A 16,054-nucleotide genomic window follows, 5' to 3' on the forward strand; every position below is an offset into this window, starting at 1 on the left:
GTGGCAGAATCGCCAACACCCCAACAACTTAGGAAAGCGCGCAACAAGCGCCGAAAACGAGATAGATAACCTAAACCACCGCCGCCTGCAGGACCCTGCGTCCCAAGGAAGCATCGGCGGAAGCACTCACGTCCACTTTATAAAATTAAGTAAAAGTGTGAACGGAGTGCGAGGTAGCCGCCCGGCAGAGCTGCGCTGCAGAGGCCCCCTGACGAAAAGCCCACAACGAACCAACAGCTCTCGTGGAATGAGCTCGAACCTTAACCGGACAAGGCTCGACCTTGAGCCAGTACGCCTCCAGGATAGCCGAACGTATCCACCGAGCTATAGTATCCTTGGAAGTCCGCTGTCCACGCCGATGACCAGCAGGAATCACAAAAAGAGAGTCCGACTTCCAAAACCCTTGCGTGATTGTAAGATAGAACTTCAATGCCCGCACCAAATAAAACGAGTGCAAGGCCCGCTCCTTTGGACTCTTCGGTTTCGGACAGAGGGAGGGCAACACGATGTCCGGATTGACGTGGAAACGCGACACCACTTTAGGAAGAAAATCGCAACGGGTACGAAGCACCACGCGATCCGAGTGGAACTCCAGAAAAGGGGGCGAGCAAGACAGTGCCGCCAACTCAGAAACCCTTCTCAAAGAGGTGACCGCCACCAGGAAGGCCACCTTCCAAGAAAGCAAGTAAAGCGTAGCTGAATCCATAGGCTCAAACGGCCCATGCTGAAGAGCCTCCAAGTCTAGATTGAGCCGCCAAGGAGCCACAAACGGCCTGCGAGGCGGAAACGGACGTGCAACCCCGCGAAAAAACGAACGCACATCCCTGCGCGAGGCAATAGCCTTCCGAAAAAGCACGGATAGTGCAGATACCTGACCCCGCAAGGTACCAACCGCCAGACCCTTGGCCAAACCACATTGCAGAAAAGCCAAGAAGTTGGGAATGGAAAAAACCCTCGGGTTCCTTGACGATCCAGAACACCATGAATAGAAGGCCTCCCAAGTTCTGTGATAAATCCTACTCGTAGCTGGACCTCTGGCCGCCCGCAAGGTGGCAATGCACTCGGCCGAAAACCCCCGACGGGTCAAGATCTCGGTCTCAAGTGCCATACCGTCAAAGTGACTTCAGGTCCGGATGGCGAATGGGCCCTTGGGTTAACAGGTCCAGGCGAAGAGGCAGTGGAAACAGAGGCGCCGCCAGAAGAGACACCAGTGTTGAATACCAGGCCCTCCGCGGCCAATCCGGCGCCACCAAAATAGCCGAAATTCGTTCGAGTTTGATCCGCCGGATCACCAGAGGAAGTAAGGATACCGGCGGAAACAAGTAGATCAGCTCGAACTGGTCCCACGGGGCCATTAGAGCATCTACCGCCACAGCCTCCAGGTCCCTGTACCTGGACATGAACGTCGGAATCCTGGCGTTCAGCCTGGATGCCATCAAGTCCACTTGGGGAGTTCCCCAACGGGAGCACAGCAGTGCAAAAACTTCCGGATGAAGACTCCATTCTCCGGGATCCACCTGCTCGCGACTGAGGAAGTCCGCCGTGATATTCAGCACTCCTGGGATGTGAATTGCGGAGATGGCTGGAACCCTGGACTCAGCCCATACCAGGATCTGAGAGACCTCCATCATGAGTCTGGAACTCCTCGTCCCGCCCTGATGGTTGATATATGCGACAGCTGTCGCACTGTCCATCTGAATCCAGACCGGCAGACCGCTCAAAGGGACCGTCCAATGTCGGAGGCAGAGAAATATTGCTCTCAACTCCAGGATGTTGATCGGCAGAGACGACTCCTCTGACGACCAGACCCCCTGAACCCAGAGATCGTTCCAAACCCCCCCCCAGCCAGTCAGGCTGGCATCGGTGGTAATGACCGACCACCGTGGGAGGAGGAAGGATAGCCCCAGGGATAAAGCCTCCGGACGTAACCACCATCCAAGAGACTCTCGCACCCTGCGGGAGATAACGACACAGCGATCCAGCGAAGCCGGCGATCGATCCCAACTGGTCAGAATAAGATCTTGGAGACCCCGGGAATGAAATTGTGCAAACGGTACCGCTTCCATTGCCGCCACCATCAGACCCAGAAGGCGCATACACTTCCAAAGGGACATCGCCATCGCCGACCTCATAGCCTGGACATGGTGACGAAGGTTCGCTTGTTTGTCCGGAGGCAGGGACACCACTGTCCGTACCGTGTCGAAATGCATCCCCAAGAACAGGATTGACTGCGACGGCTCCAATGACGACTTCTTCCAATTGACCAGCCACCCGAAGTCCTCCAGGTGCTGAAGGGAGAGATCGCGAGCTGTCACCGCCTCCTCCGCTGTGGGCGACACAATTAACAGGTCGTCCAGGTAGGGGAGAATCGTAACTCCTTGCCTTCGAAGAAGCGCCATGAGCGGCGCCAGAATCTTTGTAAAAACCCTGGGCGCCGAGGCCAACCCGAATGGTAGGGCCACAAACTGGTAATGGGCCTGACCTATGGCGAAACGCAGGAAGCGCTGGTGAGCCCTGCCGATAGGGACATGCAAATAGGCGTCGCGGATGTCGATCGACACCAAGAAATCGTACTGCGACAGGGCCGCCACGACAGAGCGAAGAGACTCCATACGGAATTTCCGGGTCCGGACATGAAAATTCAATTCTTTGAGGTCCAGAATGGGGCGAAACTTGTCCTCCTTTTTGGGGACCACAAAAAGGTTGGAGTAAAACCCCCTTTCCCGGTCCTCCGGCGGAACTGGAACCACCACACCCTGCTGCAGAAGAGAGTCGACCTCCCGCAGCAGTGCGGCAGCCAGCTTGGGCTCGGACGGGATGCGTGACTGACGAAACCTGTCCGGGGGTCGAGAATGAAACTCTATGAAATAGCCTGCCGACATAACCCGCGTCACCCAGGCGTCCGATACGTGGGACGCCCAAATCGACCCGAATTTTAGCAGACGACCTCCCACCCGAGAGCCCTCGAGTGGGTTCCTGGCGTCAGTCCGCCTTAGTGGGCTATTTGTCAACCTCCCGTTTGTCTTGACGGAAATGTTGGTTCCAGGGTGTAAGGGATTTCTGGGTGGTCTTCTTTCCGGAAGACGATGGACGACCCGATCTACAAGAGGGCTGACCGAACCGTCCCCTAGGCCGAAAGGACCGACGACCACTACCGGCACTTGACTTGCCAGACGTAGAAGCCGCTGCGGCAAAGCCGTATCCTTGGCCTTAGCAATCAGCTCCGTGAGGTCCGAACCAAAAAGCTGACCGCCCTTGTACGCCAGACTCAGCAAACCTTGTGTGGATACTGCGTCTCCAGTCCACTGTTTAAGCCACAGTGCTCTCCTGACTGTGACGGCCGAGGATTGAGCCCTGGACAGAACCGAAGTGGTATCCAGCACTGTGTCCCTGCCATATCGGGCCGCCTCTTCCAACAGCTGGAAGAGCCTTTCCACCTCAGACAGCGGAGTCCCATCTTGCCACGCCGTCCGCAGCTGATCCAACCACCGCAGAGAAGCCTCACCAGCCCACATGGCCCCCAAGGCCGCTCGGAATCCATGACCCGCTGCCTCGTAGATGGACTTCGCCGCTAACTCCGTCCTTCTGTCCAGCGGTTCCTGTAGACTCGCCTTTCCTTTAACAGGAAGCAAAGAAGATTTGCTCAGCTGAGACAATGCCACGTCCACTTCAGGAGAGGGGACCCAATTAGTGATAGTCTCCGTGGAGCATGGATACAGGGCATCAAAAAACCGCATCCCCTGGAAGCGTTTATCTGGACACAGGCGTTCTTTCTCCACCGCCTCGTTAAGTTCATCGTGCGCCGGCAGCGTCGAACAAGCCCGACGCGACTCCTGATACAGCCGGGCCGACTTGCCAGGGCGCCTCGTCACCTCTTCACACAGCTGTAACGCTTCCCGCATAGCCCCAATAAAAGCATCCACGCGGCCCGAAAGCGAAGCAGAGCGACCCTGCCGATCCTCTTCATCAGAATCGGAGATCTCACCAGCAGAGTTTGTCGGTGATTCCGAAGCCTCCGACGCACTGCGCGGAGGAGACAGCGCCACCACAGGCCTGTGGCGCTTCTTGCCTCGTGACGTCGGTTGGGACTTAGCTGATACCCAATGACCCAGGATGTCAGACAGACTGTCTATGGAGCGAGTGAGCGCCTCTACTTTAACATCACTGAGACCCCCAACCAGTGTCGAACCTGACGCCGTCGAAGACCCCGGCGTATCAGATACGCGTGACAGATCTTGAAGCGGACCGGGAGAGAGGTCCGCGCCCCCTGGTCCCTGATCCGACATGCCCCCACACAGTTACGAGCGTCGCTGATAAGGCAGTAATAACCCCTTACAATGGGTACAGTAACCGAGGATGTGTGATTCCGCTACCACAGCCTGTTCCTACACAAAAAATCACCAAGCACTGAAGGGTTAAAGCTCCTCCTTAGAGGGAGAAGGAAGAGCTACCCCAGCTGCCTGCAGAGCAAAAGTTAACCTAACAGACTAGGGTGATGCACCCTCTGATCCCAGAACCATGCACATCCAGAAAGGGTTAACTGCCCTGATGAGGCCAGACCCCGTTCAGAAGGGGTTAATGCTGCTGATCACGCAATACACCTTTGCCTTAAAAGGACAGAGGTGTGCGAGTCCCAGAGCCGCCTCAGCGGGGAGGTAGCAGCGTCGGATATAGCACACCCTGTCTGCCTTAACAAGCCAGCAGTAGGGTGCTCTGCGCTGCAATAGTGAGAAAAAGGAATCTTCTGCCTTAAAAGGCAGAAGTGACTCACCAGCTGGCCGCGGTCACTGCTCTTCCCGGTCTGGTGGTGTAGAGAGCGGGGAGCAGGGAGTTACACAAATGCCGTATGCAGCGGTGATATCCTTCCTGCAAGGACAAAACAGCAGTCACCACTTGTAATAGTAACAGCGGCTGCCACCGCAGCCGCTGAAGCACTCAGACCTTGAGAGCACTTACCCAGATGAGTGCCACAGCGACCGCCAGGGAGCGCCCTGTATCCCCCGGGGCCGGCAGGCTCCTGTGGGGACCTCCTTAGGGGGTACGCAGATCTGCCAGGGGAGGGTCAGGGGTCCCAGCAGCGCCGAGACCCCCTGAGACCTCTAGACCACGGGGAGTCCAGGTCTCCGGAAATGATAAAATAATTTTTTTTTCTGAGGAGCTGCACAGGCAGCGACTATCCTCTGCGACCTCAAATTTTAGACAAAAGGACATGGGAGTAGGAGGAGCCTAAGCTGGAGGGGACGGTCGTCACTTTTTCTAATCTGAGGTGAACTATCCTGTGGGGCTCCGCCTACCCACTAGTAATGGATCTGTGTCTCCCTTCCTTCCCTTCTGCTGCTGAAAGAGGTGTTTAAATATTTTTGTAATCAGATTTGCATGTGATGCATCAGCACTAAATAGTTTAAATTGGTGAAATTGATGCCCATATTTTTCCTAATTAATTTAATTTGTGTGATTAAATAACTAAAAATTGGTATGCGCAAATGTAGTCACCCCTTTTGCCATCCAGCCCCTAAAAATTTCTATTGCAAGCAATTACCTTCATAAGTCACATGCTTAGTGAAAGGAAGTCAACCTGTGTGCAATTTAAGTGTCACATGGTCTGTCAGTATAAACACACTTTTTCTGAAAGGCTGCAACACTATTAACCAAAGAGGCACCACTAACCAAACACCACCATGAAGACCAAGGAGATCTCCAAACAAGTCAGGGACAAAGTGGTTGAGAAGTACCAGTCAGGGTTGGGTTATAAAAAAAAAAAAAAATTATATATACCAATATCTAATGATCCCCCGGAACACCATCAAATCTATTATCATTGGATGTAAAGAACATGGTACCACAACAAACCTGTCAAGAGAGGGCCGTCCACCCTACCACCAAAACTCTAATGCCCTCCTTGCCCAGGATGAATCAGAGAGGCAGCACGCAGACCAAAAGGTAATCCTGAAGAAGCTGTAGAGTTTCTAAGCAGAGACTGGAGTACATACGACCACAATAAGCCGTACACGCCATTAAGGTAGACTTTATGAAAGAGTGTCATGTAAACACTTTCTAATTGTTTGTGTAGAGACAGGATGTTACATATCACACCTAAGACGTCACATAATTTTACTTGCAGTATGGAATGGATAATGATGGCACCAGTAGTGCGGCCACTTCTTCGAAGTGTGCCAAGATCTATTTCTCAACACAACAATGCAAGGTTGCATGTGCTAATGTGAGAAGCCATAACCCCTTCCTTCCTTCTTGGTACATCCTACTTTGAAGTCCACTGCCGGAAGCTCAGCTTGAGTGATAGCCAAGCTCTGTCTGTCACAGCCAGAAGCCATGCCAGTACCACCAACCCCCCCTCCCCCAGCTGTTTAACCCCTTTCACCTATATTAACATCAAAGATCATGTCCTTGCCTTTGATGTGGACTCGCACGTTGAGCCCACAACCTTTCCCGCTCATCATCATGCGCCTTTGATATCTGTGCTTGGAGCAGAGCTGTGGCTGTTAACCAACTAATTCCTGCTGTCAATCACTGACCGCTGAATTTAACACACGTCGGCCAGAAGTGCGTCATTCATGCCCATCACGTAATCACGGGGTGCAGATGGGCTGTCATAACAGCCGGGGCAGGGGGGAGACGTGTGCGGGGGGCGGCTGCTGATAATCACAGTATCTGTCACTACGATTCCCCAGTGGACGCCGGCCTGTGGCTGGTGTTCATAGGGTAGTGATTTATGCAATACATAGCTGTGCTGCTGAAAGGGGTTGTCTTAATCAATAGATCCTGGAATAATAATAAGTTCCACAATTGAATGTATTTAAATACAATGTTCCTGTGCTGAGATAATCTTATACATGTGCCCCTGCTGTGTACTGTGTAATGGCTGTGTCTGACTGTGTACAGAACATGGTCTGATCATAGCACAGCTCCTGGGCAGGGGGGAAGCAAAAGAGTATACAGACATTACTGGATCACAGCGGATTCTTTTTCTGAGGTAAAACATTTCCCTCCCTTTTTTTAAACAATGTTTTACTTCAAATAAAGTATCAGTTGTTATCCCCTGCAGTAATATCTGTATACTCTTTCTTCCTCCCCTGCCCAGGAGCTGTGCTATGATCAGACAATGTTCCATACACGGTCAGACACAGCCATTACACAGTACACAGCAGGGGCACATTCATTAGATTATCTCAGCACAGGGACACTTCATTTAAACATATTCATTAGTGGAAATTATTATTATTCCAAGATCTAATGATTAAAATCAACTTTTGTTCATGGGAAAACCCCTTTAACCCCTTAACAACATCTGACGTACTAATACGCATCTGTGCCCTGGGACTTAAGAGCCAGACCCGTATTAGTACGTCATGGCGATCGCACGCGCACACAGGCTGTGCGGGCGTGATCGCCGCCGGGTGTCAGCTGATTGTCACAGCTGACACCTGGTACTATGTGCAGGGAGCGGTCCTGCACCGCTCCCAGCACATTAACCCCCGCGATGCTGCGATCGAAGTCGATCGAAGTCGATCGCGGCATTGCGGGGGCAAGGGGAGGTGATCGCCGATACTCACCTCCTCTTCCGGCTTCTAGCGCAGTCTGCAAAGGCTTCCCGGGTGTTGCCATGACGACCCGATGTCGTCATGACAACATCCGGGTCACCAGACAGCAGGAAGATTGTTTGGACATGCGCAGTGCATCTCCAAACAATCTTCACACTGTGCACCGCTGACCGCCTGCATGGCATAGGGATGGTGCTGCATTCCTGTGCCATGCAGGCGATCAGAGAAAAAAAAGTGAAAGTCCCAGAGTGGGACAAAGTAATAAAGTGTATAATCTGTCTGAAAGTGGAAAAAAAAATAAAAAAATTGCAAAAATATAAAAAAAAAATAAAAATAAAAAAAATAATCCACCAAAAATAAAAATATATTATTATAAAAAAAAAACAAACAATAAAAGTACACATATTTGGTATCGCCGCGTCCGGAACAACCTGACCTATAAAACTGTCCCACTAGTTAACCCCTTCAGTGAACACGGTAAAAAAAGAAAAAAAAAGAAACAAAGCAAAAAACAATGCTTTATCACCATACCACCAAACAAAAAGTGGAATAACACACGATCAAAAAGACGCATATAAATAAAAATGGTACCGCTGAAAACGTCATCTCGTCCCGCAAAAAACAAACCGCCATACAGCTCCATCAGCCGAAAAATAAAAAAGTTATAGCTCTCAGAATAAAGCGATGCTAAAAAATATTTTTTTCTATAAAATAGCTTTTATTGTGTATAAGCGCCAAAACATAGAAAAATGATACAAATGTGGTACCGCTGTAAACGTACTGACCCGAAGAATAAAGCTAGCTCATCAATTTTACCACACGCGGAACAGAATAAAAAAAAAAAAAATTCCTGAATTGTTGGTTTTTGTTTATTCTGCCTCCCAAAAATCGGAATAGAAAGCGATCAAAAAATGTCACGTGCCTGAAAATGGCACCAATAACAACGTCAAGTCATCCCGCAAAAAACGAGCCGTCACATGACTGTCTGTCGAAATCTGGAAAAATTATAGCTCTCAAAATATGGCGATGCAAAAACTAGATTTTACAAAAAATGCGTCTTTTAGTGTGTGACAGCTGTCAGTCATAAAAACCCCATATGATTCTGGCATTGCTGTAATCACACCGACCTGAAGAATAAAGTCGTCTAATCACTTATACCGCACAAGGAACGGCGTCAAAAATAAACTCTAGGGTTAGGATTGGGCTAGGGTTAGGGCTGGGTTTGGGGCTAGGGTTGTGCTGGGGCTAGGGTTGTGCTGGGGCTAGGGTTGTGCTGGGGCTAGGGCTGGGGTTGGGATTTTTTTTCAAAAATAAGAAAAAAAGATGACGATATGGCGACTAGTGTTGAGCGCAAGTGCTCGCTACTTGAGTTTGCATCGGGTGCTCTGGTATGCATTGAGTATCGTGGGTATTTGAGTGACATGCTCGAGTCTCTGCCCCATATGCTTCGCGGCCAAAAAAACTTTACGGGGATTGCCTGCCATGCACGAGCGATCCCCGCATGTTTTTTTTTGGGTGTCTAATAACCGCGAAACATGCGGAGCATGTCACTCGAGCACACGCTGTACATGGTGCATACGAGTACCCGATGCAAACTCAAGTAGCGAGCACTTGAGCTCAAGAACAATGACAACTTATTCAATATGATGACCTAATGTAAACAAATTCTGTGCAGTACCTCTGGGTTCAAAAAGTTCACTATATACCTTAATAAAATCCTTGAGGGGTCTAGTTTCCAAAATGGGGACACTTGTGGGGGAGCTCCACTGTTTAGGCACATCACGGGCTCTCCAAACGCAACATGGTGTCCGCTAACAAATTGAATGGAAAATCGGCTCAAATTGTTAGCGGACGCCATGTTGCGTTTGGAGAGCCCCTGTGTGCCCAAACTTTGGAGCTCCCCCACAAGTGACCCCATTTTGGAAACTAGACCCCCCAAGGCACCTATCTAGATGCATAGTGAGCACTTGGATCCCCAAGTGCTTCACAAATTGATTCATAAAAATGAAAAAGTGTTTTTTTTTTCACTTTTTCATTTTTCCGAATCAATTTGTGAAGCACCTGGGGGTTCCAAGTGCTCACTATGCATCTAGATAGGTGCCTTGGGGGGGTCTAGTTTCCAAAATGGGGTCACTTGTGGGGGAGCTCCAAAGTTTGGGCACAGAGGGGCTCTCCAAACGCAACGTGGTGTCAGCTAACAATTTGAGCCGATTTTCCATTCAATTTGTTAGCGGATACCATGTTGCATTTGGAGAGTCCCTGTGTGCCCAAACATTGGAGCTCCCCCACAAGTGACCCCATTTTGGAAACTAGACCCCCCAAGGCACCTATCTAGATGCATAGTGAGCACTTGGAACCCCCAGGTGCTTCACAAATTGATTCGTAAAAATGAAAAAGTGTTTTTTTTTCACTTTTTCATTTTTCCCAATCAATTTGTGAAGCACCTGGGGGTTCCAAGTGCTCACTATGCATCTAGAAAGGTGCCTTGGGGGGTCTAGTTTCCAAAATGGGGTCACTTGTGGGGGAGCTCCAAAGTTTGGGCACAGAGGGGCTCTCCAAACGCAACGTGGTGTCCGCTAACAATTTGAGCCGATTTTCCATTCAATTTGTTAGCGGATACCATGTTGCATTTGGAGAGTCCCTGTGTGCCCAAACATTGGAGCTCCCCCACAAGTGACCCCATTTTGGAAACTAGACCCCCCAAGGCACCTATCTAGATGCATAGTGAGCACTTGGAACTCCCATGTGCTTCACCAATTGATTCGTAAAAATGAAAAAGTGTTTTTTTTTTCACTTTTTCATTTTTACGAATCAATTTGTGAAGCACCTGGGGGTTCCAAGTGCTCACTATGCATCTAGAAAGGTGCCTTGGGGGGGTCTAGTTTCCAAAATGGGGTCACTTGTGGGGGAGCTCCAAAGTTTGGGCACACAGGGACTCTCCAAAGACAACATGGCGTCCGCTAATTATTCAAGCAAATTTTACAATCAAAAAGTCAAATGGCGCTCCTTCCCTTCAGAGCCCTGCCGTGCGCCCAAACAGTGTTTTTTCCCCAAATGTTGGGTATCTGCGTGACCAGGAGAAATTGCACAACAAATTTTGGGGTCCATTTTTTCTTGTTACCCCTGTGAAAATAAAAAAAATTGGGTCTAAAGTAACATTTTTGTGAAAAAAGTTAAATGTTCATTTTTTTCTTCCACATTCAAAAAATTCCTGTGAAGCACCTGAAGGGTTAATAAAGTTCTTGAATGTGGTTTTGAGCACCTTGAGGGGTGCAGTTTTTAGAATGGTGTCACTTTTGGGTATTTTCTGTCATAAAGACCTCTGAAAGTGACTTCAAATGTGATGTGGTCCCTAAAAAAATGTTTTTGTAAATTTTGTTGGAAAAATGAGAAATCGCTGGTCAACTTTTAACCCTTATAGCTCCCTAACAAAAAAAAATGTTGGTTCCAAAATTGTGCTGATGTAAAGTAGACATGTGGGAAATGTTATTTATTAACTCTTTTGTGTGACATATCTCTCTGATTTCAGGGCTTAAAAATTCAAATTTTGAAAATTGCAAAATTTTCTAAATTTTCGCCAAATTTCCGTTTTTTTCACAAATAAATGCAAGTGATATCGAAGAAATTTTTCCACAATCATGAAGTACAATATGTCACGAAAAAACAGTCTCAGAATCAGGGGGATCCGTTGAAGCGTTCCAGAGTAATTACCTCATAAAGTGACAGTGGTCAGAATTGTAAAAATTGGCCTGGTCATTAACGTGCAAACCACCCTCGGGGCTTAAGGGGTTAAAACACTGCTATATATAGCACAGGAGATTTGACGATCACAGCATCAAGTTTAACGGGGACTATTAAGTATATATTAAATATATATACATATCTCCACGAAAGTTCAAACCACCACCCAAACTAGTAAGCGTGGTAAATAAAAAGTACATTATACTGGTAAAATGAATAGAGTCATTCAAAAAAATAACTTATCCCACAACAAACAAGCCTTCATACTGGCTTTATGGCCGGAAAAAAAAAATTAACACTCTTGGAAAAATGGGAAGAAAACTAAAGTGCAAAAATGGAAAATCATACGATCATAAAAGTGGTTTTACCCCCAAATGTCACAATCAATAGCAATCGCAGCATTTAGAAGGTTGAGAGAGGGATGGGGCTCCCTCTCCCACAAATGACCCGATCATGGGGACTGATGGTTGCCACAACAGCAGAAGGTCAAATAATGAACTCCTGATCTGTCAGCTACAGTTGCACGTTAGACCATGCCAGAAACATGATCTAAAAGGTGTTTTGTCAATGTAATACGCACAGGTGTAATGCATTGCAGTACATGTCCTTTCAATGCATAGTACCAGTGATTAAAGTAATAGGGATCAAGAAAAAAAAAAAAAACACCAGAAAAATATTACTCCAATAAATATGTATATTTACGTAAAAACAAATACACTAAAAAAAGTACACATTCGGCATTGCTGAGTCCAGATCGATCAGACCAATAAAACTGTCAAACTAGTTAACCCCTTCTGTGAACACCATAAAAAATAAAAAAACATGGCCATAGCAAAACAGAAAACTTTTTAATCATATCGCTGAACAAAAAGTGAAATAAAGCATGATCAAAAAGTTGAGTGTAAATAAAAAGGTTATGGCTGAAAACGCTATTTTATCCTTACAAAAAAAACAAAAGCTCAGTCAGTGGAGAAATAGAAATGCTACAGCTCTCAGAATATAGTGATGCAAAAACAAAAAATCTCTATAAAATTGTTTTTGTGTAAATTGTGGTATCACTATAATCGTACTGACCCGAACAATAAAGCTGTCTTATTACTTTTACCACATGATGAACGGCATAAAAAAAATAATAATCCGGAAAACAAATCCTGAATTGCTGGCTTGTGTTCAATCTGCCTCCCAAGTGTCAGAATAGATAGCAATAAAAAAATATATATATATGTTATGTCCCTGAAAATGGCACCAATAAAAACTTCAGCTGATCACGCAAAAAATAAGCCCTAATATGATTGTCGGAAGAACATGGAAAGAGGGCTGACTAGTCTGGGGCAACTAATGCCCCATGGACTAGTCAAAGCCCTCATTACCATAGGAAACTGGGACAATATTAATGCTTTTTTAAACCTCATTTTTACAGAAAAATGTTATATAGGATTGTTAGACAGGGAATTTACTCATAAGTGAATGCTGCTGGGTTGAAGGGCATGGGGGACCTAACAGGTTCCCTTTAAGGAGTGTATATAGTGTGAAGTTGTGCCTGTGAATAAAGTACATAGTGTGAAATCCACACTATATACACAGCATCATACTATATTTAGAGGTCCATACTATATTATGCAATACACATAAAATGGGATGCGCTGAAACCCTGCCGTTATATATAGCACTTTGGGGACACTGCTAGCTTTATTGCCCAATGGCAATTTGTGAGACCCACATTTCTCTAACAGTTAACACCTATCCAGTGAATAATGCTGAAATAATGATTAAAGTTGAAAAGACACTCAAAATAATACAAAAGGCACCAGATGAGTTACTCACCTTTGAACTTTCCAGTTCATTCACTTCAAGCTGAAGTGCCAGAGTTTCAGAAGACATAGTTTCATGAGCACGCTCAGACAACGCACGCAGCTCCTCCGATTTGCCAGCTAGCTTCTCAGTCTGATGGTCAAGTTTGTGCTTCAGCTGTTTCTCATTCAATCTTGCTTCATCTAATTCAGCCTCCAGCTTCGCTATCTGGGTACAACAAAGGATTTAAAACAGGAAAAAAAAAGGAATATTTTTACAACATACAAATACATATTTGGAGGTAAGAATAGGGGTTTAAACAGGGATTTAAAAACCTGTATACTATTTTGTCAAAAAAATAGCAAAAGCTTTGCTGAACTAACAGGTTGTCTGAAATAAGGGGTGAGGGGGGGAGAGAAATTGTGGACGGCATAAATGAGCTTAAAATGGGGAAAGAGGGGGGAAAAAAAAAAAAACAACAACATGCGATGCCTGCATTGTTAAGTCATGAGACCGCTGATGCGGTCAGAGAACTAGAACAGCACCTCAGAAGCTACCATCGCTTTATGTGCCGGAGTCCACTGTTTTTTATTTTAAGCCCATCCATGTCAAGTCTATTTTTTTCTTATATTAAACAATCTTCTTAAAGAGAACCTAATCACTAATATAATTTAGGTTAATAGTACATGTAAAAAAAAATGTTTAAATATATGTGATTACAAAAGTAAAGCTATAATATGAGTGACAGATTTTTATGACATGAGCTCCTAATGTAAATGATCAGACTTCAGGCCTCCAGTGATTTGGGCATGATTACCCATCATCCTGTGCTCCTAGTTACGTCTATGATGCATAACGTGACGCGTCATATTGAAGCGAGTTACAGAGGGACTGCATCCAAGAAATATGATTTTTATGGATCAGTGGTGCAAAGTTGAACGGAGTGTGAGGGTTCTGTGCTCAACAGAGGGCTCTCCCCAATTCGCGCGGCACAGCTGCATTGAGGTCTCCTGCCTCTTGCCCATAGCTGCTGCTCCTCACTGCCCATATCTCCAATGGACTCCGCAAAGCAGCAGGCTGTGTTCACTTCTGCATTGACACCGCAATATGTCTACCCCCCTACTGCTAATTCAGCATCAGCTCCCTTAACTATGCCTCCCCCTAGATGGTAAAACAGATGGAAGTGTCCACTGAACTTAGAGTGTCGTAGTGTCACCAGAAGGTTGAGATACAGAGACGGGAAGAATCACAGGAAGGCATAGAACTGGACATCCTTTGGCCACATCCCACACTGATGACTGCTCCTTTGTGAACAATGCTGCCCTTTGGAACCGGATGATGAATGCCACACAACTCCATGCACATTTATGGGAGGTGAGAGGCACCCAAGTGTCTCGTCAGCCTATTCAAAACCGTTTACATCAGTGTTGTCTGCGTGCTAAATGTCCTGCAAGGGTACCTGACCATACCATCAGGTATAGGAGTCATCGTCTTGCATGGGCCAGGTAACATCTACACTGCCCAAGGTACCAGTGGGCATCAGTGCTGTTCACTAATGAAAAGCGATTCATGCTGAGCAGAAATAATGGCCGCTAACAATGTTGGAAACGCCAAGGAGATTGCTATGCATCACACAGTGGGGGTAGTGTTACAGCATGGGCAGGTGTGTCTAGTCAATACAGAACTGCCCTACACTTTGTGAATTGTACAGTGACCAGCCCCTACTACTTGAATAACAACTAATCCAGTCATTGTGCCTCTGCATGAACAACACAGGCCTAATTCCATTTTAACCGCTTCCCAACCACCCACTGTACATAAATATCGGTGCTGCCTGGGCTCTGTGCAGCGCCGACGTTTATGAACGGTCGGTGGTCCCGCAGCCCTCAGGACCCCCAGGGTCCTGCAAGTGCTGCGGTTGCAGTTCAGAGTGACAGCTCTGACGGGGGACATCATCGGGACCTGATTGGATCAGGTCCCAATGATGTTAACCCTTTGCTATCTTCTATATGCCACGATCTATAGTGATCGTGGCATATAGAAGATAGTAAGAGGAGAGGGGGTCGTCCACTTACCTCTCGACAGCCCCCTGATGTCTTACAGGACCTGCAGTTGTCATGGCAGCTGGAAGTCACATGGACCGCCTCCAGATCTGCCATATATGGTGTCCTGCTAGGCTCAGCCTGCAGCGGAGTCCAGCAGGAGACAGACAGTGTGAAACTGTCAGCAAAGTTCTCATGCAATGTCTACTGCACTGTATGAGAACAGAGACTATAAAAATAAAAATTAATGTCCCATACAGGACTAAGTAAAAATGTAAAAAAAAAAGTCTAAAAAATGTTTTCAAACTGTTAAAAAAATATATCACAAAATAAACAAAAAAATAAAATATTAAACCAATAAATCCGCATATTTATTCAAAAACAAAAAAAGTACACATATTTGGTATCGCCGCGTCCGAAACAACCCGATCTATAAAACGGTCACACTAATTAACTCCTTCTGTGCACATCGTAATAAAAATAAATAATAAACGGAGCAAAAAACTATGCTCTTTCATCATATCGCCAAACAAAAAGTGGAAAAAAATGCGATCAAAAAGCAAAATGGAAATAAAAATGGTACCGCTGAAAACGTCATCTTGTTCCGCAAAAAAAAGCCGCCATACAGCTCCATCAGCCGAAAAATAAAAAAGTTATAGCTCTCAGAATAAAGCGATGCAAAAAAAATATTTTTTCTATAAAATAGTTTTATTGTGTAAAAGCGCCAAAACATAGAAAAAATATATAGCAAGTGTAGTATCACTGTAAACGTACTGACCCGAAGAATAACGCTGCCTTATCACTTTTACCACACGCAGAACGGCATAAAAAAAAACCTCAAAAAACAAATCCTGAATTGTTTGGTTTTGGTTAATCTTACCTCCCAAAAAACAGAATAGAAAGCGATCGAAAAATGTCACG

The 16,054-nt window shown here is 46.5% G+C and overlaps 1 protein-coding gene across 10 annotated transcripts in view; it reads right to left on the reverse strand.

Annotated features, from left to right (window-relative positions):
- The window catches only part of SPDL1 (spindle apparatus coiled-coil protein 1), a 466,199-nt gene that overhangs the window by 319,394 nt on the left and 130,751 nt on the right, over positions 1-16,054 (reverse strand). For all 10 annotated transcript variants that reach the window (XM_073651106.1, XM_073651101.1, XM_073651105.1 and 7 more), the window contains one exon: positions 13,125-13,319. In XM_073651106.1, the coding sequence (XP_073507207.1) occupies positions 13,125-13,319 (195 nt within the window). The remainder of the gene's footprint in view (positions 1-13,124; positions 13,320-16,054) is intronic.

Source organism: Phyllobates terribilis, unplaced genomic scaffold (assembly GCF_046119375.1).
Source record: "Phyllobates terribilis strain yellow unplaced genomic scaffold, ASM4611937v1 Scaffold_11__3_contigs__length_659146591, whole genome shotgun sequence".
NCBI lineage: Eukaryota > Metazoa > Chordata > Amphibia > Anura > Dendrobatidae > Phyllobates > Phyllobates terribilis.